The 25397-nt window shown below is 37.9% G+C and overlaps 1 protein-coding gene across 5 annotated transcripts in view; it reads right to left on the bottom strand.

Moving 5' to 3' along the window:
* Window positions 1–25397, bottom strand: part of LOC150106713 (PHD finger protein rhinoceros-like) — a 397154-nt gene that overhangs the window by 15287 nt on the left and 356470 nt on the right. For all 5 annotated transcript variants that reach the window (XM_090392660.1, XM_090392659.1, XM_090392661.1 and 2 more), the window contains one exon: window positions 287–409. In XM_090392660.1, coding sequence (XP_090248786.1) covers window positions 287–409 — 123 coding nt within the window. The remainder of the gene's footprint in view (window positions 1–286; window positions 410–25397) is intronic.

The raw sequence follows: 25397 nt of genomic DNA, 5'->3' as shown, positions 1-25397 counted from the left end.
AATAGGTGTATTTTCGATTAAATTAATCCTGAAAGATTGAAATCTCATTTCTTTGCAAATGCAATCTCTATTATCCCATGTTATAAGCCTCATATATTATGCATTTTCAATATATGTGGTGATTCTTAAGAATGAAACCCTCACATATAATGAGAGTTACCTGTACCCTGATTATCTGCAAATTAAAATAAATTTGACATTCATTTTTCCAAACTCCAAACTGCATTCTGAACTAAAAAAATTTCATGAACAAGCAGTTTTTACTATGTAATGTATTATAACATACCCTCTCAAGATCTTTGCGTAACTGTATAAATGTCTTCATTCGTGAATAAATCTTATCATCTTCCAAGTCAGTTGGTCCTCTTTCCTCTGCCTTTGGTGGTAGAAGGGGTTTGTTAAAATTAGCCTGAAACAAGAGGTTAAAATAACACAGCTTTCATTTGTATGGAAATTTTTCTTTTCCAGATTAAATCGAGAAAAAAAAAAAAAAAATATATATATATATACAGGTATCCCTTGCTTAAAGCGGGATTTGATTAACGCGCCGAAATTAATTGCGGCAATCCCTTAATATACGCTGCAAGAGTTTTGATTAACACGCCTTTAACCCTGTGGAGCTCGCAGCTGATCTGACAGATACATGCAAAATGTTTAATATAAATATTCTTACACAATTCAGTGTATAGCTTTATTTATACATTCATATGTTGCGAGTGATATTCCGCACTGTTTTTTTGCTGTCAGTTTGGTTTGACACGTTATGTAAAGGTTTGTGATATTTGACAGTAAATTGTATCTGAAAGATATACCGCAACCTCCGATGTCAGTATAATATTTTTTTAGTTGTTTTTTTTTTACTCTTTGTTCAATAATTTCTAGATTGTAACTGAAAATAAATAAACCATCATGTGTTACTGAAATAGAGAGCCAAAGGCTTATTTATCATACATATCCTCTAGGAGATGTGCTTTACATTATGGAAAATACCAAGGAAAGTGATCTGGAGCTTACTCCACCTTTACTACGAGTTGTCCATAAGGTTGCTTATGCTTGCAACCTCCGAAACTTTTAGTTTCTACATATTCGGCACAAAACTCTTGTAGTTTCTATATTCGGCTATGAAATAATGTTGGATTCAATATCCACTTAATTTGTACCATCATTATGATATTTGCAGTGTTTTTACTTTAAGTTTTATTGCTTGTTTGCCAAGGTCTGGAGAGTCATTTTGCTTGTTATCATAGAATTTATGCCAATAAGAAAAAACTAAAACTGTTCAAACGACTCTTAATAAAAAAGAGTCATTATATTGCAGTAAATAATAGGTACAGGTATTTATTAAACATTTACTTTGCATTCATTTTTTATCTTTCCAAAAAGAATACTATATAAAACGAATTATTAATACAGTAATTGATCATGGATGAATTGTAATTTTTACCATTGATTATTAGATTTGATTAACGTGAATTTGGTATACACGGTAACATCGAGGGATTCAATTAACTGCGTTAATCGAGGGATACCTGTATATGTATATGTATATATATATATAAAAAGTGAGAAAATGAATTATTTTCTCACTTTTTTGATGCAAACAAAATATAAAAATATATATACTTTGGCATTTTATTATTGCATTATTACAATTTACGATTTTATTTTAATGTTTTCAATGCATAACAGGGATATGCAATTTTACAATTATAATTACCTCAGGACACAACAATTAGTGAAAAATTCAATTGAAAATATGGGTAGAAAATATAGATTAATGTGTTTCTCTTTAAATTTTTTAATATTTAAGCACTGCAGACATGTGTTACAAAAAATATACTAATGAGATAATTAATATTAACATTACATACATGCTTTGAATAAAAAATAAGGAAGAACTGTTTATCCATTAATAATATACTACCTTCATACAAGAGAGGTATAGTCTACATATATATATATTGTAGCACTATATAAGTATGAATACAGATGCACTGACAAACCGTAAACCATAATACACATAACAAATGAAGGCTGGTAACAGTAGTTACTGACTCTACAGTTATCAGTAAAAACAATGCCCAAAGATTACATAATAACCTGGTGGCAGTGGCAGCAGCAAGGAAATGCCAACAATAGCAAGAAATGTTCTGGCTGAAAGCCAAACCTCTAAGTAATCAGCAAAATAGTAGTGAACACTGGAAAATTCAGTAAGATATGTGAGAACCCATAGCCACCCATCACACAGAAAAAGAATGCATGTAATGGAGAAATGATTTCTGCAGCTTTATGAATTTTAACAGTCCATTACTACAACTATATAAATATTATGACTATTAAATTATTTAAGGAATTTACAACATATACTGGAATATTATTTAAAAGAAACTTTAATAAATATTCCTATATTTCAGCAATGTCACATTTCCATCTTCATGGGAACATACAAATATGGCACGTGCACGCAGGCACTACAAAAAGCAAATGAGGCAGAAGATAAGAAACTACTGTTGTTCCTAAAGTCCTAATGGTGAACCCTAGTGGGCTATATTGGATTGTCTTGGCCATTGAGTTGATGTTCTCATGATGTAAGTCTCCCAACTTTGGGGCAATCTCATGCACCCAAATTTGTTGAGATTTGGAACGTTTTTTAGAGCTGAGGCTGATTCTATGAATAATATTTCGTACTTAAACTTGCTGCGGTGTATTACTTTGGCTTTCTTCCAACGTATTCTGTGGCGGGTATCTAGGGCATGGTCTGCAAGCCCAGAGTGGCTGTACTGGTGAAACCGGATGTAGTCTTTATGTTCTGAAATCCTGATATTCGCTGTCCTGCCTGTATGGCCAAAGTAGGACAGTTTACACCTTCAAGGGACCTGGTATACCCCAGGTAGGTATAGGGGAAGTGGTTAGTCTTTGGTAGAGCTGATAAGGGATGCCAACTTTTTATATGGTCTGTAAGAAGAAGTCAGGTCATATTTTTTTAAGGATTTTGGTTATTTTTTCAGAGGGGCCCCAGATGTAGAGAATGGTGATAGATTTAGTGTAATCTTTATTGTGAAGGGGGAGAGACTACTATTACTTAATTTCAGGCTAAATTTGGTAGAGCTTATTATTAGTCTCTCTATTTCAAGATGACTGCCACTGTTATAGAAGTTTTTGTCTGATAATCTGCCAGTAATCTGTGTATGGTACAGGCAGATAGTGGATGTTTGAGAAATGAGCTGACTAAGCTGCAGTATCTGTGTACTCATTTCCCTTAATCCCAACATATCTTGAAATTGAACAGAAGTGTACATATAAGTGCAGCTTCCATAACTAAAAGAGATGTTGGATTTGAGAGAGCACTAGATGTTTGTGTAGCTCTAGATGTCTTACTGCCTGAAGGAACTTTGTGAGTGAATATATTATGCAACTTTGGTAGTGATGCAATCTGATGTATTTTAATGCAAGCTCTACCCCATGCACCTCAGCAGTAAAGGTGTTATACAAGTTGGATTTGTGCAGATATAATGTTCTGGAAAGACTGCAGAAGATTTCACTAGGTCTTCTGATTTTGAACCAGCTGTGTAGACAGGCACAAAATCATATTCAGTTCTCTGAGCTTCAAAGAGCTGCTGGAAGCTAAGGGGAGGGGGGGGGGGGATTCCTCTAGCCTACTGAAAGAAAAGCTTTATGGTATGTATGACATGGTGGAAGTGTGTTTGGTGGCATTTTGAGTATCTTGGAGGAGATCTTTTATTCACAAACCAAAAGGTTTTATGGTAGTATGTCAAGTGTTGTAAAAATTCTCCCATCATGGAAAAAAAAAATATTTGGCCATGTGGGATAGTATGACAGGGATTTTATTTTTGTTGCTCATAACAGAGACAGCTATTGACATCAAAGTGACAAAGGTAGTTCATTTGCCTTGACATACAGACTAGGTGATATGCTCCAGTTGCAATTGTCCATCAGAGTATACCCTCCCTACTAGCAGAAGCATAGACTTGGGACCCATAATCCAGTTTTGATCTTATCAATGCCCTGTACAAATGAAGAAAAGAACATCTCTCATCGACCCAAAAGTTGAAAAGTAGGGTGTGTAGAATGTTCATTGCTTTATAGCACTTATTTCATAACTGACATATGTGAGAAAACTGAGTTTTCTGTCAAATATAAGACCTAAGAACTTGGCTTCTGGTGAAATTGGGATTAATGATTATCCTAGCCGGAGTTCTGGATCAGGATGAAGACACCTGTGTGTGGAAAAAGTGCAAACAAACTGTCTTCTGCTATGAAAGTCTGAACCCATTTATGCGCATTCGTTATGCTTGCTGTAATTGTCTTCCTATGACCCTCATATATGAATGACAGAAGATGGTGAAGGGTACCACATGGAGTGCATTACTTACTGCTGGAGGAAGTTGTTATCAAATTGACCTTGATTTTGATTGCAAGAAGTGCAACACTTAAAAAATTGAACCTTGTGGAACTCTTTCCTCTTGGTTATATGGTCAGGGAGGGGGGAAGAGAGGTTCATTTCTAAGACCAAAATTATGTAAGTCTTTCAGTATTCCAAATCTCAAAGCAGTGTTGTATGCTTTTTCCATATCAAAGAAAACTGATATTAGATGCTAGCGTTTTAGGAAAGCATCTCTAATGGATTCTCAAATGGAAAGGCTTACGCGTTGCAATGCGTGTTAATTTATTTTTAGGGTAATGATGAACAACACAGAATGATAAAAAAAATAATTAATATTTATTAACTTATTTGCTGATATTTCACTGGTATTATATCCGGTATCTTCAGAGCACCAAAACAGTTTGTCACAGTACACGAAACAACAACAATATGGAAATAAGTGAGACTAGTTTATAAAATTGTAATGGACAACAAAAGGAACTTAAGTCCTAATTAGGTGCCATCTATGTTGGAAAAAGAGAGAAAACAAGGTAGTAATTAGGCCTTAAAATGACTGTCTCCCAGATTTTCAGTAAATTTATATAGCCATGCTTGTAGAGGCTTGGAGTATGTTTTAAAGCTGCTGTTGATTCTAAAAACAATCTCTCTGACTTATAATGACTTCTGTGTAGCACTTTTGTTTTCTTCCATTTGATCCTGTGTGAAGGGGTATCCAAGGCATGGTCTGCTAGACCTGATGAAAACTAACCATTACATCCAGACTTAATGATTAGTTTTGATATTACTTCACTATTTACAAATGTATCATTAATCGAAACCCTTGATTTCCTAAAGTCACATGTTCCTCCCAGATATATTTGAACTATTTAAATTTACAGTACCTGTAGGTTATTTTGCATGGAAAGGGAAGATATATATACAAACAACTAGATGGGACAGCAATGCCCCCCCCCTTTAGCCAATTTCTACATAGAACATTTGGAAAAGCTAGCTATGAATACAGCCACTCTCAAACCAGTGGTTTGGCTATGCAATGTTGATGATGTGTTTGCTATTTGGCCACATGGTTCAGACACACTGGATACTTTTTTAGTTTATTTAAATAACCAACACCTTAAAATCCACTTCATAATGGAACAGGAAGTTAATGACTGTCAGCTCTTCCTGGATACACTGATCACACAGCTTCCAGATGGTTCCTTATCTTTTTCTGTTTATAGAAAACCCACACATACAGGAAGATATTTGCACAAACAGTCACGCTATCATCCAGCTTAACAGTGTGGTATCCTAAAAACACTAATTCACAGAGCTAGAGCTATCTGTTCCAATGACAATGCTCTTACTTCTGAACTTACTCACTTGCGTCATACCTTCTTAGCCAATGGCTATAATCCCCATAGGATAGCAAAAATACTAAATACTCCTCAGAAATCTCCTCCATTGCATACCATACAAAACTACAGTAAAACTGTTACCACATACATTCAAGGCTCATCTGAAAAGATATCTAGAGTGCTTAATAAATATCAACTATGCACCATTAAGCCTTATGTTAAATTGGCAACTCTCATCCATTCACCTAAGGACAAACTCTCTTCTTTATTACATACAAAAGTTTATGAAGTGCCCTGTTCTTGTGACGTGGCTTACTATGAACAGACAGTAAGAACTGTTGACATCCTTCTTGGTGAATATAAAAAATACATCCGGCACTATAGTTATGGCAAGTTGGGTCTAACAGACCCTGCCTTGGATACAGGATTAAATGGAAGAAAACTGAAGTACTACACAGAAGTCATTATAAGAGATTGTTTTTGGAATCAACAAAAATCTGGGAGACAGTCATTTTGAGATCTAATTAATACTTGTTTTTTTCTCTTTTCAAACATAGATGGCACATAATTAGGACTTTAAATTCCTTGTGTTGTTTGTTGTAATTTTATAAACTAGTCCCACTGTTATACCACATTATTATTGTTTCGTGTACTGTGACAAACTGTTTTTGTGCTCTGAAGATGCTGGATATAATACCAGCAAAATATCAGCAAGTAAGTTAATAAATATTAATTATTTTCTTATCATTCTGTGTTGTCATCAATACTGTGAAAATAAATTAACATCTCTAAGTGCAGCCAGACTAGATGATCAGTAGTAGAATAAAAAAGGTTGTTTCTTTCCAAAAACCATAAAAGATGAGAGTTAATAATTTTTTCGAGAATTATGCACAAGCAGCTGGTGAGAACAATTTGGGATTTTGGATCCTTCTTAGCAAGGGCATTTATAATTGGCTTTTGCCAGGTATCTGAAAATACACTCTCAGAGAAAATTCTGTTGTAAATGTTGATTCATGGATGATGGTGGTAGCAGATATTTTATCATCTTGTAATGGATATTGTTTGTGTCCAACAGCAGCTGGATGGCATTTAAGCAAAGTAGTTTTCATTTCTTCTTTAGTGAATAGCCTGTTCAAAGAAAACTGGATTTGCTGTTTCTCTGCCTTGCTTTTTAGGGCAAGGAACTTGGGAAGATTGGAAGATATTGCAGATGTTTTAGAAAATCTTCCTAAGTATGTTGTATCAGCAACTGTGCAACCATCATGCTCAAGGATAGAGCAGGTGGGTAGTATCTCTGCCCTTCATTTTTTCGGATTCTGTCCCGAGACTTCTTTAGTGTTGTTTGTTCTTCTTATGGAGGATGTATATTGGAATCCAGGATTACTTTTGATTCTGACATCGGATGTGTCTTGCTTGAGCATGTTTGAAAAAAATGAGGTTTGCTGTTACCAATTATATATTTGGTTTAATCCTTTATCCAAGTGTAAACAAACCAAGTTTGTGCCTGAAGTATTTTCAGGACTGGTGCAACTCGTGGTAAAGGTGGAGTAAGTTCTGATCACTTGCCTTAGTATCTCACATAATGCAAAACACATCTCCTTGTGGACATGTATAATGCTATGCATTAAGGGAAGGGCCACTACCCAGCCGGTTTTGACCTTTATTGAGGTGCTGTTTAAGTAAAGACCTCTCTAAAAATTAGGCAGACCCCCAGACCACCCCCTACGAGTGATTGAAGGACTGTCCAACTCAGCAGTGGCTCCACTCAGGCAAAAGCCTACCCTCAAGCAGAGCCATAATCTCAGTGGTAACCCTCACTCAGAGACAGACAAAGGCTTACCCCCCCCCCCCCCAAGCAGAGCCTCTCACGCAACCACTTCTGTGGAAAAGCACATCAGTGGGAGCCAAACCCAGAGGTGGTGGGTGGTGATACTAAGGTGGAAGTAATGCAGAAATCATATTACCATATGATTAAAATTCTCTGGATTAGAGATAGTTGATGGAAGTTTTTTCACTTGGCTATGTTACCAATTATATATTTAGTTTAATCCTTTATCCAAGTGTAAGCAAACCAAGTTTGCGCCTGAAGTATTTTCAGGACTTGGCCAACTCATGGTAAAGGTGGAGCAAGTTCTGATCACTTGCCTTAGTATCTCTCATAATGCAAAGCACATCTCCTTGCAGACATGTATAATGCTATGCATTAAGGGAAGGAGGTTTGCTATTATTATAATAAATTTAGTTTAATCTTTTATCCAAGTGTGTGCAAACAAAGTTTGCACCTGAAAGTATCTTCAGGACTGGGGTAAAGTGGTACAACACCGGGTGACTCCTTGCAAAGGTGGAGCAAGCTACCAACACTCCTATCTCAGTATCTCCCATAATGCAAAACACATCTCCTTGCAGATATGTATAATGTTATGCACTAGTCTGGATAGTGGCCCTTCCCTTAATGCATAACATTATACATATCTGCAAGGAGATGTGTTTTGCATTATGGGAGATACTGAGATAGGAGTGTTGGTAGCTTGCTCCACCTTTGCAAGGAGTCGCCCGGTGTTGTACCACTTTACCCCAGTCCTGAAGATACTTTCAGGCGCAAACTTTGTTTGCACACACTTGGATAAAGGATTAAACTAAATTTATTATAGTCTGACCAAGCGAAAAATAAACTTTCAAGAGGTTTGCTATTGTTTGGGGTATCCTTGAAAAATACGCCAAGCTTTCTTCTGAGGTGCTTTGGCTACCATACAGTCATCATTCCACTACAGCTTAGGGATGTGGAAACCGACTAGACATATTAGGAATTGCAGTTGGGCAGCTTGTGTAATACACACTGTCACATGATCAATTTTGCATTGTGATATTCCTGATGGAGTGCATGGTTGCTGATGCAGGAAGGTGGGTATGATGGGAGAGTGATCATCCCCCCCTCCCCCCAAATCAATTGGAAAAGAGAAGGTGAGCAGATAGTTAAGTCTATGGAAGTGAATGTTTGGGTAGGCATATGAAAGAGGGTACTGTTTCCTGTGTTTAAGAAGGAGAGGTTATTGTTGTCACGCGTATGCTCCACAATTCTTCCTCTGATGTTTGTTTGAGCACTACACTACAGTGTTGTATCTATTTATATCTCCCATTAAAAGTAAGTAGGTGGTAACTGCAATATGACATCATCAAAGCCATCTTGAGAGACATCTGCAATAGGAGGAATGTAGATAAGCATACTGTTAATAGAGCTCTGACTGAGAGTAGGACAGCAACTGCTTCTACATTCATATTGAGTGAAACTTCATACCAGGAATGTTTTTGTAATTTCTTTTTGGTGGTATCATCTGGCTTCCGGTGTTGAGGAGTTTTGTTTTCACGAGCCATGGATTTTTTTCTTTTTAAAGAATTGAGGACAGCCAGTATCCATCACTTCTTCTTCATCAGGAAAAATATCAAAGACATCATCATATTATACTCCTTCTAGGGCAGTAGGTACATGAATTATTTTACCTACTTCAGGGGGAACAAAGGTGTCTATGCCATCTGAAGATGGCACATCTATTAGCTGAGTTGTGGAGTTGGAGTCAGTAAAAATGTACTAACGCCTAATGAATTTAAATTGTAATATAAATAATATGTTAAAATTTCCTATTTCACTGGATATATTTTAATTTCAAGTTCTTTGCAAATTTCAAAATAAAACATATTTATAATAATTTATATATTATATTAGAGAAAGCAGCACCTCATGAAAAAATTCACAATGGCAAAAAAAAGTGTCAGCAAAGTCTGCTGTTTCTGAACACTTTACAATAACAGATAGGAAATATTATGTGTGTCAATGTATTATAGAAGACGATAATTGTGAAAAAGCATGTACAAAAATTAGTAGTTTTTGTGGTTCTGATAAAAATGTACCTACAAGAGCATCGAATTTAAAAAGCTTGCAGCATTTTCATCCTGAAGTATTAGAAGTTGTGAATGAGAAAGACAGCAATAAAATCATTCCCTCTGCTTTAGAGTTAAAGAAAGATCAGAAACCTACTGGAGACCTAACAGAACTACAAAGATTCTTTACATCTGACTGTAACCGAAAGCTACTGTAACAATGATGCTAGAAAAGTTTAAAAACCACATTATTGAAATAGCAGTGAAGAATAGTGTACCTTTATCCTTTTTTTCACAACCAGCCTTTTTAGGCTTACATTGAGAAATGGCTAGAAATATTGGAGCTTCTCTGGAAAGAGAAGCTCCAATGTGATACTGAATGTGAAGGGTTTAGCATTTTCAGGGAAGATACAGAAGATAGGATGGGGAAGGAGTACTGCTAATGATAGCAGATGAATTGCATATAAAAAAAAATAGGAGACAGGTAGGAGGGTGGCTGTTCATTTGAAGCAATCTGTTGTGAGATTAAGACTAGTAAGACAAAATAAGCAGTTTGTTGTTGCTATAGGGCAGGGAGTTCCACAGATGATCTGGAAGATATGCCAAATTAGAACAATAAGTACAGGTCAAGTGATTATTATGGGGGAATTCAACTATGGAGATATAATACTCTCCATAGTCTCCCAATACTCTCCCATCCCCTTTCTGCCATGTGATAGAGGGACTAGGGGGGTGGGAGAGTATTGGACCTGGTCATAGGATCAGAACAGCTATCCATAACCAAGGTGAAAACATTGCCTTCAATTAGTGAAAGTGACTATGCAGTCTCGACTTGGGAGATAGTAAAACATGAGGAATATTCCATCAAGAAGAAGTATTTGCGGAACTACAAGGCAGGTGATTATGACATGCTTAGGAAGAAGATTAAATTTGTACCATGGCATAAAACACTGCAGGATAAGGATGTTAGTAGTGCATGAGATATAGTTAATGGTCATCTAGAGCAGTGCTTCAAAAACTTATGGATGTAAAGGCCCCCTTTGAAAAAATTAAAATATTTCACAGTCCCTTTCAAAAAAATCATAATACAGACATAAATTATTATAATATTTATTGTATTTATATTCAATACAAAACATACACAGCAAATATTGCAAAAATCAAATGCAAATATTACATTTTTAGCATCTTACATACACATTTGACATGGTGTTAAAACATTTTAAATTTGTTTTCATTAGTTCACGGCTCCCTCAACAAAACTAACGGCCCCCAAAGGGGCTGCAGCCCACAATTTGGGAAGCGCTGATCTAGAGGAAGTAGTATTAAATTGTATACCTAGGGTAGGGAGGGTTAATCAGTAGGAGTTAGATGGATGAGTAATATCATTAAGAGAAAGGTGACCAGCAAACTCATGAACAGTACAAGGCTCAGACAATAAAGGTGACCAGCATGGCAAGGAAGGCAAAATCAGATTATGAGAATAATTTAGCCAAGCAGGCCAAAGGAAATCCCCAAGAGCTCTTTCGTTATATGGTAAGTAAGGGGAAGAATGACTATGGAAGATTAACCTTAATGAGTGATGTTGGTCACAAGGAGATGGAAGCGGATAAAATAGTTGAGTTACTGCTTTAACCTATGCTACAGACACTAATGTGGGAACAGAGGTGGATGAATTGGAGGTTCTTAGGATATTGCATAATCTCATTGTAAATACAGCTGTGGGATTAGATGGGATATCAGCTAGGATTTTGCAAGAATGTGCATGATAACTGGCAATGCCTTTGACTAAGCTGTTTAAATTTAAGTCTCAGCTCTGGTAGAGTTCCAAGGTTGCTGGAGTAGAAAGAGGGCAAACTTATTCCTTTGCATAAGGGGGGTTCTAAGACTACAGTAGCAAATTATAGACCAATCAATATATCAGACATGGTGGTAAAAGTGCTAGAAAAATTGGTAAAAAAGAGAATTCAAGAATAGACAGATAAAAATATGATACTATATGAGGTACTATATGATAATAATGGCTTTGTGAAGGGTTGATCATGCCTTAGTAATTTACTAACTTTTTTATAATAGCTGAGTTGGATAAAGGAAATGGCTACACAATGATTTTGGAAAGGCATTTGACAGAATAACACATGGACCACTGTTATGCAAATTAGAACAAATGAGGATGGATATGGCACTGGTTAAGTGGATAAGATGGTGGCTGCTGGACAAAATATCAAATAAAAAAATATTTGATATTTTGACATCATCATCAAATTCCTGTCATGTCAAAATATCAAATATCAAAAAGTGGTATATGGAGGAGCAGAATCGAGGCAAAAACAGGTGACTAGTGGTGTGCCACACGGTTCAGTGCTGGGACCACTGCTGTTTAATTTGTATATAAATGATAAAATAACATGAAAGGAAATATTCAGTTGTTTGCTGATGATGCAAAATTAGGTAAAGTAATAGTTAATCAAGGCGATGTGGAGAGCTTGCAGGAAGATTTAAATAGGCTGTCAGTATGGGCAAAAGTTAATGGGTATCAGTTTGATGTCAAGAAATGTAAAGTTATGCACTTTGGAATAAATAGATTACAAGCTATTTATCAGATTGCTGGCAATATACTCCAGGAAATAGATGAAGCTAGAGATTTAGAGGTGGTGGTTTAGAGAATTAAAGCTTAGAGGACATATTGCTAAGGTAGCACATAAGATTACTTCGTTAGTGAAGAACACATTAACAAGTAGAGATAATGAAATCTGTAATTCCTCTTTATAAGGCCTTGATACACCCACATCTGGATTACTGTGCTCAAGTCTGGTTCCCTTGGGTTTCTTGGGGATGTGGAAGTGGTGGAGAGGACTCAGAGGTGAGTGATGAAGATGGTGGGTGGCCTGTGCCCTATGAGGATAGATTGAAGGTGTGTGGAATGCAGAAGTTGGTTGATAGGAGAAAAAGAGAGGATATGATAGAAACATTTAAGTTGCTTAAAGGGTTTTATAGGATAGATGCAGAGGAAATGTTTCAGCATTTAGCCAGAAGGACCAGAACAAGGGGATCATTCCTGGAAGTTGAATAAAGGTGTGGTCAGTAGGAGTGTGAGGACTAGATTTTTTGCTTGGAGAGAGGTGAATGAGTGGAATGGGTTGCCACAGTCAGTTGTGAGTGCCTTTTCTGTTAATGGGTTCAAAGAGAGGTATGATAGATGCGACCATAAAGGACGTAAATGCGTCTATTAGAGAGCAAAAGGAAAGGGTGAAGAAATGATTGTTGTGGCAGGTACAAATGATTTGAAAGGAGATAAAATGGAAATGATAGAAGACCTGAATGAATTGTTTGAGGTAGCAAAAGAAAAGAGTGAGAGAGTTAGAATGATTAGTCTTTTGCCACGGTATGACAGTGAAATGTTTAAAAGGAGGGCTAAAATTGCGAATGACTTTATGCGTGGGTTATGTATGACGAGTGGTGTGGAATTTGTGGATGTGTGGAGTGAGTTTGATGGGCGAAAGGATCTATATAAGATGGATGGCTTGCATTTGAATGGTTACGGTGTAAGAAGACTTGAGAAAGTGTTGCTGAATGTAGTGGATGTGCAAATTCAGGGAAACTAGATTTGTTAGGGGGGGGGGGAGTAGATATACAGTCCTTAGGGAGGCAGTTGAATGTAAGAACGAATGTAATATGCTAGAGCAAATAAGGACAACAAATCTGAGTGGGATAGTTAATATAAGGCATCAAGGTAGGGTTGGGGCTAATGGGGGTCTTAAATTCATGTACACTAATACTAGGAGTATTAGGAACAAGAAGGAAGAGTTTTTGGCCATGGTTGGCACTTCCAGACCACAGGTTATAGGTATTAGTGAAACATGGCTGACTGTAGATGATATAACTAGTGGGATTGAATGTGATGGGTATAGTGTGTTCAGGAATGACAGAGAGAATAAAATGGGGGGAGGAGTATTGTTGACGATAGTTGATGAGCTCCAGCCAAGGAGAATAGAAGTTGAATTGCAGGATAGAGAAAAGAGCACATTTGAGGCCATTTGGTGTAAGATTGTGGCTAGCAGAACTAAATATACAATTGGGTGCTGCTATAGACCAGGTGATGGAAAAGATGGTGGTGACAGTATGCACAAGCAAATAGAAGAAATGGGTGGAAGGAGGGTGATTATTATGGGAGATTTCAACTATGGTCACATTGATTGGAGTGAGGAGAGGACACACGGGAGGAAGGAACTGGATTTTATGCGGTTATTAAGGGATAACTATCTGCGACAGCATGTAATGGAAAATACTAGGGGTCAGAGAGTGCTTGACCTAGTAATTACATCTGAGAATTTGGCTGATATGACCACATTGCCACCAATCGGTGAGAGTGATCATAGGGTCTTAACTTGGGAGGTGGCTAAAGGTGTAGAATTTTCAATTAAGACAGGGTACATGTGGAATTATCGGGCTGGAAAGTATGACAAGCTTAGGAGTTTGATTGGTTCAGTGCCATGGTATGTACAACTGCAAGGACTAGAAGTTGATAGTGCATGGGAGGTAGTTAAGAAGTGCTTGCATGAAGCAATGGCCGACTGTATACCTAGAGTCCGAATAATAAATCAAGTAGGGGTTAAATGGATGAATAACACCATTAAGCTTGAGTTGCAAAAAAAGAAACAACTATGGAGGGAATTTAAGAAGGGTGACCGGCAGGCACATGAACGGTATAAAGCGCAGGCCAGAAGGGTGACGAGTGTGGTAAGAAAAGCAAAAAAGGATTACGAAAGAACATTGGCCATGCAGGCTAAAGAAAATCCTAAACAGTTTTTTAGATATGTAGCAAGTAAAAGGAAAAATGTACATGGCAGATTGATTTTAAAGAATGCCGATGGTAGGGAGGTAACTGAATCAGTTGAGATAGTTGAGTTACTGAGTGAGCACTTTGCAAAAGTATATCATCCAGGTGGTGACATTGCAGAAACGAATAAACCAGTAGATTATACGGGAATTGTGGTTAATGAAGTGGAGGTGAGTAGTCTATTGCATAACCTCAATGTCAATACATCTGTGGGATTGGATGGTATACCAGCTCGTGTTGTACGAGAAGCAGCTAAAGAATTGTCAGTACCCTTGACCATATTGTTTAATTTGAGTCTCGGGTCTGGGTTAGTCCCGAGCGGGTAGAAAGAGGGGAAAATAGTTCCACTGCATAAAGGTGGTTCCAAGACTGCTGTTGTAAATTACCGACCGATTAGCATATCAGGAATCATTGTCAAGGTCTTAGAGAAATTAGTCAAGAAAAGAATACAGGATTGGATAAATGAAAATGGGATATTGTATGGGGGACAACATGGTTTTGTGAAAGGTAGATCATGCCTCAGTAACTTGCACACGTTTTATAACACAGTGACGGCTGAACTGGATAGGGGTAATGGGTTTACAGTGATACTACTGGACCTTGCCAAGGCCTTTGATAGGATACCACATGGAACCCTAATCAGTAAACTGGAGCAGATGGGTATAGATATAGGGTTGGTGAGATGGATAAGAGGGTGGTTGAAGGAGAGATATCAAAGAGTGGTTTATTCAGGAGTGGAGTCTAAAAGATGTCTTGTGACTAGTGGAGTGCCACAGGACTCTGTTCTTGGACCACTGCTTTTCAATTTGTTCATCAATGATATTGGAAAGGATCTGAGAGGAAGTGTTCACTTGTTTGCTGATGATGCAAAGTTGGGTAGAGCAATTGTGAGTGCACAAGATGTCAAAATTTTACAGGATGATTTGGATTGTTTGGAGGACTGGGCTAGGAAAAATGGATGTCAATTTAATGTGGCAAAGTGTAAGGTTATGCACTTTGGGGTGAAAAGAATAGCAGCAGTATATCGCATTGGTGGAATCATACTCCAGGAGATTGATGAGGCCAGGGATTTGGGAGTGTTGGTGGATAGGGAGTTGAAGTTTAGGGTGCACATTGCAAAAGTAACTAAAACAGCTCACCAAATCACTTGGCTTCTGAAAAATACTTTAACATGCAGAGACGAACAAGTTGTTGTTCCTCTGTATCGAGCCTTGATAAGACCCCATCTGGACTTCTGTGCCCAGCTATGGGCACCAGGGTTTCTTTGTGATGGGGAGGAAGTGGAGAGGGTCCAGAGACGAGTGACCAAGATGATAGCAGGTCTGTGGAATGAACCTTATGAGAATAGGTTGAAGATTTGTGGGTTGCAGAAATTGGACGATAGGCGAAGGAGGGGTGATATGATTGAGACATTCAAATTACTGAAGGGTTTTTATAAGATTGATCCAGAAGATATTTTTGATAATATGACTGGTGGTGGGAGGACTAGGGGCCATGCATGGAAGCTGGGCAAGAGCATGGTTGACAAGGGTGTTAGAGCTAGGTTCTTTACTTGGAGAGTGGTAAATGAGTGGAATAAGCTTCCAGAGTCTGTTGTGGGTGCTACGACTGTGAATGAGTTCAAGGCAAGGTATGATAGATACTGTGTGAATGTTGAATAGTTGTTCTTGACATGATGTTAGGGCCTCCCTCGATGAGTATGTCGACTCCTTGGAGTTTCCCGGAACAATAATAATAATAATAATAATAATAATAGATTGTGTGGATAGATTGGGTCTCCCGTGATGAGTCTTCGGACTCCATGGAGGTGCCCATATAATAATAATAATAATAATAAAAGACTGATAATTGAAGAGGCCAAATGTAAGAAAGAAAAACTTCAAAAAAGTCTTAGGGACATTTTGTCGTTAATAAAATGAATGCATGCACACATCACAGAGTCAATTATTTTACTATTAATTTTAGATTTGTTGATGAAAACAATAAAATGATAACTCAGACATTGGCACATCACAACACATCACAACAGTGAATATTAACAGGTTACAGTTCTAAAAAGTAGCCTGATGATTCACGTGGGAAGTGATGAAATGCCTTGTATGTTGAGTGCTTTCAGTTGATATAGGAAATAAATAATTAGAGTATTTATTATTTATTTCCTATATTGATATATAAATAAAGGAGTCGAAGTCAGAGTCAAAGGTACCATAAATTGAGGAGTTAGAGTTGAAATCAGAGTTGAAGGTTTTATGTACAAACTCCACAGCTCTGTCTATTAGAAGGTCTCAAGGCATGTCTTTGATCCTCTGTGGTGCATGTTCCATTATCTTTTTTATTAGTGAATTTTTGTGTAGTGGAACCATCTTTGGCATGTCCTCAAGAGTGAATCCATAACTAGTCTCTTTCATTTGCTCAAGACAGATGGCACGCAAGTCATACCATTCAGGATGTTGTAAATTTTGAGGTGGGATTGACATATGGGTTTAAATCCCTATTTTTTTTTTTGGATCTCTTTCTCACCCTTTCACCTTTGACAAGCTCAAGAGTAAGCTGGATGGTCTCCCTCACAATAAGGACATTTTGGTGTTTTGCTTTTACAATCTTTGCTTTCATAGTATTTACTGCCACATCGGACAGAGCCATGACAAGCAGTTGAGAATGACAATACTTCTAACATTTAAGTATCGCAAAGAGTTCAGGATATAGAGCTTTACGAGGCAGTTAACATAAGCTTGCTTTGACAGTTGTTGTTGGTTTTGGTGAATGTTAAGTTTGATGTTCCTGGTAGGAACCAGGTGACTTTCCCTACATATGAGTATTCTTCTCATAGCTGTCACTCCCTGATCTTTCATTTCACAGTGGATCTCTTTGTCTGGTATATATCAAGGCAATCCCACTCTGCTATTACACCCCTGGAAAAGGCTCGTGAGTGTGTGTGGGAGTTTACCTAATAATAATAATAATTAGTAATCCCCTTTATAGATGTTACATGAAGTAACTTTTTTTATTGAGTCTTAGTTGATGTTCAATAAGTATATCTCCTGAACAGAGTTTCTTTATGGAATTTGGATATCCTGCCAACCCTTCTGGATGAAGATGGGTGGCATTTTGTCACAAGGGTATCCCTCCCTCTTCTCTATATTGGTCGGTGTTTAGGATTGCGGTAAACAGTGAAGGATAGACAGCCTGAGGGAAGTGTGACTAGCATATCCAGGAAAGGGAGAGAGTTCTGATTTTTAATTTCAACAGTAAATTGTATGCGGTCATATTGTTTGTTCAGGTGGCTAAGGATTGTGTTTAAACTTTGGCAACTGTGTGGCCAGATAATGAAAACACCATCAACTTATCTAAGACAAACTGTAGGCTGAGAAGGAAGTGGGATGCAGGATATAAGCTGAATGGAGGAACTTGAGAGAGAGAGAGAGAGAGAGAGAGAGAGATGGCCGGAGTGCTATGTGATAAGAGGGTGCCAATCAATCTAAAAGGCAAAATCTACAGGACAGTAATGAGACCAGCTATGATGTATGTCATGGAAACTGTGGCCCTGAGGAAAAATAACATCAGCAGGACAGAGGTAGCAGAGATGAGAATGCTTAGGTGGATGTGCGGTGTGACCAGAAAGGATTGTCTGAGAGATGACTATGTAAGGGGAATGGTGAAAGTTACGAACTTAGGAGTGAAGATACAGGAGGAGGAGGACAGGTCATGCAGATGGCCAAAGAAAAGATGGAGAGAGCTGGTGGAGGAGGACTTGAGGATGAAGAACTTAGATGTAGTTATCAAGAATAGAGGGGTTAAAAGTGTCAGAGCAGTATTCCAAGGTCGGGCAGATTTGTGATTTGTACAATTAGCAGCTTGACAGATTAAAAGCAAATCTAGCAAAAAAGGACACTAAGGATTTTGAAATCCAAGAGAAGTGATGTGCTTGAGACAGGAAATGCAAAGAGTAAGTATCATTCTGAGACTCAGATTGTTCTAGTGGATGGGATTACTGATTACGGTAGGAGGCATCAACATGACATTTGGTGCAGACTGTTTCCAAAAGTTATGCCATCATAATGAGTTATCGAGAGGAGTTTGCATGAAATTCTAATTAAAAAAAAAAAAACCATGCAAAATTAAGGCAAAAAGCAAACTGAATCATAAAAGCATTCCTATTCCTCATCACCAAAGAAAGTTCATGTATGAATGGGGATGTTAATTCAATATCACTAAACAAAGATTTTGAACTTCAGAGATGGGAAGGCTGTACTGTGCACTGTACTGGTAGGAGTGGAAGAGGTTGAAAAGATAAGGGATCCTGGAATAGACAGGGCAATGATGTTCCAAGGATATGTTACTAAGGTGATAAAGCCAACCCAGAAGTAGTTGTTTAGAATTATGACCAAACAGCTAAGGCTTTATTATCAAAGGGGAGAGGGATACAAAGAATTGTCTTTTTTAAGAGAAGAAATACAAAATTATGTTTTGGAAGAATTGACGGTGACTGAGTTGTCATCGCCCCATCAACAAACTGTATGCAGATCAGTGTTTACGACATTGATTGTTGATGTTTTTGAAGCTTAATATGTTTGAGAACTGCAACATTTATCATACAAGTAGAAGGAATCAAGAGTGCCATTATCAACCAAACTGTGAGTTTGAAGTCAGTGAGAGGTTGTTATGTATATGAGGAAGATGATGGATGAGTCATTAAAAACACCTGCATTCATATGAAATTCTGAGACATGTCGACATCATAACATGCAGTGAGCAACTCAAGAGGAAACACGATTGGACTGTCCTGCACTCAGCTTTTGGAAAAAACATGGTTTGGATACTGGGTGGGAATTTTGAAAAAAGTGGAGAATGGAGATCCTCATTTCAAAAATGGATAATTTCTGAGTCATGTTTTAAGTTTCTTACTTTGTAATGCTCTAAGGAAATAATTATAACTAACTGCAGATAGTAGAAATTTATCATTAATTTTTCTTTTAAAAATCAATCAAGTTTAAATTCAAAGAAAAAAGCTTCTAATATAAAATGCACATAGTTGGTCTTACTACACATGATTTTTTAAAAGTGGCTTCTAAAATTATCACAATAACATCCTTAGGGTTACATTACAAATTTCATTCGCAAGCATGTTTTTTTTCCTTTTTGGGAATATTTTGGAAATAATGCCACATTACTAAAGAAAAGTTTTCAGCAGTTTAAAATAAGTTCTTATCCAATTTAATAAGCCGAAAGGCTATTTTACTGGCGAACATGTTAATAGAAAGGGGGATGGTAAATCCCTTTATGTTTTAATAGCCGGGTACGAAACTCGGATCGAAATCCATAGAGTTTCATGCCGAAAACTATCGGCAGGCCGAAGTATAAATGATCACTTGGATAGTACAACACCAGGGCAACTCCATGCAAAGGTGGAGCAAGCTCCCTCACTAACTTTAATATTCTTTCATAATGTAAAACCCAGCTCCTAAGAGATGTATATATATTGTTTTACTTTATGAGAAGAGGTCACTACCCAGACTGGTTTCAACCTTTTTTGAGGTCTCATCAGTGAATAGGTAGACCTGGAATATCAAGGTTTTAAGTGAACATGAACTTACATACCTCTACTATCGAATTGCCGAAGTGGTTTCGATCCAAGTTTTGTACCCAGCTATTAAAACATAATGGGATTTACCATCCCCCCTTTCTATTAAGTTCTTATCCTTTCTATTCTTTCAATGCTTCACTGCATAAATACAGAACTCAATTTGGAAATTTACATGTAACAAAATGGTGTGAACAAATAAAACCAGTGCTATAAATATCACCGTCTGAACAGGAACTGCAGCAAATTGTACGATTTTGGCTAAATACATTGTCTAATATTCTAGCATATACTGATTAAAAAATACTGTAAATAAAGTATTAAAAAACATATAACCACAAATAAAAATAAATCAGTAAGTGGCAAGTGCATACTTAATCTGTATCATGTAACCCATTGTAAAATTATAGGAAAATACTGTGATAAAAGTTTATTGAATTTTTGAGAAGCTGAACATAAATTTATTATAGCCTGTATTAATACTTTCATGAATGAGTTTCCAGTGTGGTAAAGGTGATGTGGAACATTAGATAAGTAGAATAGGAGGGCTTGTGAATGCAGAGGTGAGTGGCATGAGTAAAGAGAATGAAAGAGAAGGAACACAAGAACAAAAAAGGAAATGGGTGTGTGTGTGGGGGGGGGCTATGTTAGAAGAGTGGATGATGGATACAGGAGTGGATGTATATGTGTACAAGAAAGGATTGAGATGACCAGGAATGTGGGGCAATCCACAGATCGGAGGAGAGGTGTAAGATTAGTGATGATAGAGATGAGTGGCCAAGGATAGAAATTATGGAGGTGTCACATCTGAGGAGTGGTGGGTGGAGAGGCCTGTTATAGAACCAGGAATAGCTAGTATGTATGTTTAACAAATGCCAGAAGTATTTGAAATAAAGGAATGAAATTGTAGAGCATATTTGCCCAAAAACTGCTGGAATTAGTGAGACATGGTTAGATGAAGATGATATTCTGACAGGAATAGAGATGGATGGGCATGATGTCTTTTGTGAAGATAGGCAAGATAGAAAGGGGGAAGTGCTGTTGATGGTAACAGAGGAGCAAACAGGCAGTGGTTATGAAGCAGTATGGTGTGAGGTGAAGGTGAACGGAATGAAATATCTAGTTGGGTGAGGCTATAGACCTAGTAATGTGGAAAGCAGTGAGAAGGAAATGTACAGGCAAATTGGTCTAGCTAACAAGAAAAGAGTAATCATTAGAGGTGATTTTAATTATGGTAATATAGACTGGAATGAAAAGAACAGGATAACTACCTTAGGCAGCATGTAACAGAGAGGATCAAGGGTCTTGGATTTGATTATTTCATCAGAGGATGTTATTATAAATGAAGTGTGTTGAATCTTCCTCCAAGTTGGTGAGAATGACTATGAAGTGATTCCTTGGGCAGCCAGTCATATGAAGACTTCTGTGAGAAAGGGATATATATGGAACTATAAGGATGGTGATTATGACAAGCTCAGGAGACAGCTTGCAGCTATATCATGGAATGAAGAACTGGAAGAAAAGGAGACCAATGCTGCTTGAGATCTGTTCAGGAAATGTAAGACAGAGGCAATGTCTGAATGCATTCCAAAGGTTAAGAGGTCAAAAACGTAGGTACAATATAAAATGAAAAGATGAAGCATGCAGTTTGGAAGAAGGCATTATGGAGCCATGTAACAGAGTGGTGGTAATAGTCAGTTACATGAAGAGTACAAAGAGCAAGTAAAAGAGGTAACTAGCTTAGTATATGAGCAAGAGTTAGCTGATGAGGCCAAAAGGAATCCTCGGGAGTTTTTTGATACATGGAAAGTAGAAGAAAGAATGATTATGGAAGGATTATACTGGATGGAGAGAATGGTAAAATGATAACCACTGAGGAAGATATAGTATAGATGATAAATAAACAGTTCATAAAGGTATTTCATCCCGTGAAAGTAACACCATGCAGAACTTGAGAGTAGGGGAAGAGGGAAAAGTGGGCAGAAAGTATACGAAGAATTCAGTAAAATTGATGTCATTAAAGCCATAGGACTTGATGGTATATCACCACATGTTTTGAGGAAATGTTCCAGGGAGTTAACAGCTTCATCTTACCTCTTTAACATGAGTCTTAGATTTGCAAAAGTTCCCAAGGAGCAGAAAGAGGACAAAATTGTTCTGCTTCATAAAGGGGGGCATGATACAACTAAGGTTTATCATCCCCCTTACAGGCCAATCTGTTTGTCTGGAGTTGTGGTAAAGGCATTAGAGAGGCTAGTGAGCACCAGGATTCAGAACTGAGTTGATGACAACATTCTCTTTGATGGACAGCATGGATTTGCTAAAGGAAGATGTTTTCGCAATCTATTTACTTACTAGTAAAGTAAATAGATTAGGTGCATTTCACAAAGGGGAAGCATGCACAGTGATATATTTAGATTTTACTGAAGTCTTTGATAAATTGCCACATGACAAGCATAATTAAACAGGAATGGATGGAGTCAAATAGTAGATTAGTCCACTGGATTGGAGATTGGCTATCTGATAGGTATCAGCAAGTTGTGTATGGGGGGGGGGGGGGGAAGCGATATCCCAGAAGAGGAAAGTCACAGTGATGTGTCCCAAGGGTCTATTTTGGGTCCATTGCTGTTTACTTTGTGTGTAAATGATATTGAGAAGGGCTTGAATGATAATATACAGTTGTTTGCAGATGATTCAAAGCTTGAAAGAACAATGAGGAGTACCAAGGGTGTTGAAGCCTTGTGAGTGGACTTGAATAGACTTTCTGATGGGGCAAATGAGAAAACGAATGGGGGCTACCAGTTCAATGGAGCAAAGCGTAAGTTTTAAAGTTTGGGAAGTGCAGATAGAATGCAGAGTATAAGGTTGGTGGGGATATCTTAGAGGAGGTGGAGGAGATGAGGAATCTGGGGGATGTTAGTGGGTAAGGACCTGAAATTTTGGGGACATTCTGCTAAAAATGTAAGAACACAGCACATGATGGGAATGATGCAGAGAACTGACATGTAAGAGTAAGGATGTTGTGATTGTGTTGTACAGGACATGGATAAGACCGTATATGGATTACTGTGCAAAGAGATCGCTGGGTCTGCATCATTTCCATAATGTGCTGTGTTGTTCTTACATTTTTAGCAAAATGTCCCAAAATTTTCAGGTCCTTATCCACTAACATCCCCAGATCCCTCATCTCCTCCACCTCCTCTAAGATATCTCCACCAATCTTATACGCTGCATCCCATCTGTGCTTCCCAAACTTTAAACCTTACACTTTGCTAAGTTGAACTGGTAGCCTCATTTCAAAAGGATGAATAGCTGTTGGAACAAGTTCAGGGATAATTGACTAATGTGGTTTCTGGTCTCTGGAATGGTGAATATGAAGTTAGATCAAAAGAATGCAATTTGCAGAGTCTAGTGGATAGATGGAAGAGGGGCAACATAATCAAGACATATAAGTTGGTAAGAGGTTATTAACAAATTAATGTGAATCAGATTTTTCATAAAATCTATGAGTGGAGATGGGGGGGGGGACAATCTCTGGAAGTTGTAAAAGGAGGGTGTAAAGGGGGGGGGGGGGAAGTAGGTTCTTTTGCATGGAGAGTTGTGGGTGGTTGGAATGCATTATCTGGAAGTATGGTGAAGATGAATGCATTCGAGTCATTGACTCCATGAAAGTCTAATAATAATAATAGTCCCTGGAGAGCAATTTTTTCCCCTGAATTACAGGAAGTTTTATAAAAATTACAAAAAATTATTCTGAACCTTTTTTTTTTAATAATACTGTAGATTTTGAAATGTCCGTTATCTTTTGGTTGCCCACTGTCACAGAGTGCAGCAAACAGAGCAGTTAAGATTGTTGAAAGTTTATTTTTCACTTGGTTAGAGTACAATAAAATTAGTTTAATCCTTTATCCAAGTGTGAGCAAACAAAGTTTGCGCCTGAAGTATCTTCAGGACTAGGGTAAGGTGATACCACACCAGGGCAACTCGTTGCAAAGGTGGAGAAAGCTACCAACACTCCTATCTCAGTATCTCCTATAATGCAAAACACATCTCCTTGCGGATATGTCTAATGTTATGCATTAAGGGAAGGGCCACTACCCAGACTAGTTTCGACCTTTATTGAGGTAGAATGGGAGTTCATGCCTTTCATCACTGGCCTCTTTAGATTTAAAAAAAAAAAGTTGTGCTGAGAGTCAGCTTGATAGAGAGAGAGGAGAAGAAAGATAGAGTGGATAGTAGTAGGTAGTTAAAAGAGGCCTCAGTCGATCCACCTGGCCTGACTTAAATGCCAGCACCAAGCAGATCTCCGACATTATCTCCCTCCATCCGTTCTCCTCCGCGTTCTCCGGCCAGCCACCTCTTCAGATGTCTGGCCGATGAAAGAAGTGAAAAAACAAATGCAGGAAGACACACATAAATTGAAAATCAAAAGAACTAGGACACACATAAACAGAAACAACAAAGGAGCTAGAACACGCATAAAGAGGACAACAAAAACAGAAACAACAAAGGAGCTAGAACAAGCATAAAGAGAACAATAAAAGTCGGTGAATTAACAGAAAAGTACTGCAAGAACGGGGGAAGAGCCTGGCCCGAGTGATGCAGCCCGCAAGGAGCTGCACCGCCTCGCTGTAAGCCTTCGCCGCTCGGGTTCTCAGGTCTGCCCCCTCCTATGTGGATTAAGCGTGAACATACAAAAACAGAACCAAGAAACTTAGAAGGGGCTTTTTTTTTTTTTTTATGTCATATTTGCCCTGCTATCTCTTACCGCTTCCTCATAGTCTTTTACCACGTTTTCCATCACTGTGAGTACGTGTACTGACTCTTCATCATTAAGTTGCCATATTCTCTTCAAGCATTCATTCCATTCCGCTCGGTCGTAAGTGACTTTCCCAAACTTGAGCCATATTCTAAGACTCTCTAGCTCACCTTCACATTGCAAAGCCACGTCTCCCTTTTCCTGTACAGCTGTGTGGACTTTGTTTTTTATCTCGGGTTTATTCCTAAGATAGAATAGGATTCGTTCTGTTACATTCGAATATTCATATCGGGGTTCTTTTCTTTTTACCGATTTTGTAATGGCGTGAGAAGAACCGGTGTTTGTATCCTGTTTATTTCGTTTCATTTCTCCTTCTTCTTCTGGTGTGATGGGTCGTTTTGTTGTACTGGTGTTGATTTCCATTTCCTCTGTTTCTGTACTGTTATTGTTGCCTTCCGATTCATTGGTGTAAGATTTCATAGTGTTCTGTTTCTTTTTCATCCTAATTCTCCCTTCTGCGTTCCTCCCAGTAGTCGTTGCGGTAACTGGCGGTTGGAGGGCTGGAAACTCTTCTGGTTCAGTTGTTTGTGGTTCGTTTA

Source organism: Typopeltis vanoorti, chromosome 5 (genome assembly GCF_054136105.1).
Source record: "Typopeltis vanoorti isolate ZY-2024b chromosome 5, IOZ_Tvanoo_1.0, whole genome shotgun sequence".
NCBI lineage: Eukaryota > Metazoa > Arthropoda > Arachnida > Uropygi > Thelyphonidae > Typopeltis > Typopeltis vanoorti.
The sequence above is the reverse complement of the archived record's forward strand: the minus strand, read 5'-3'. Positions and strand labels throughout refer to the sequence as shown.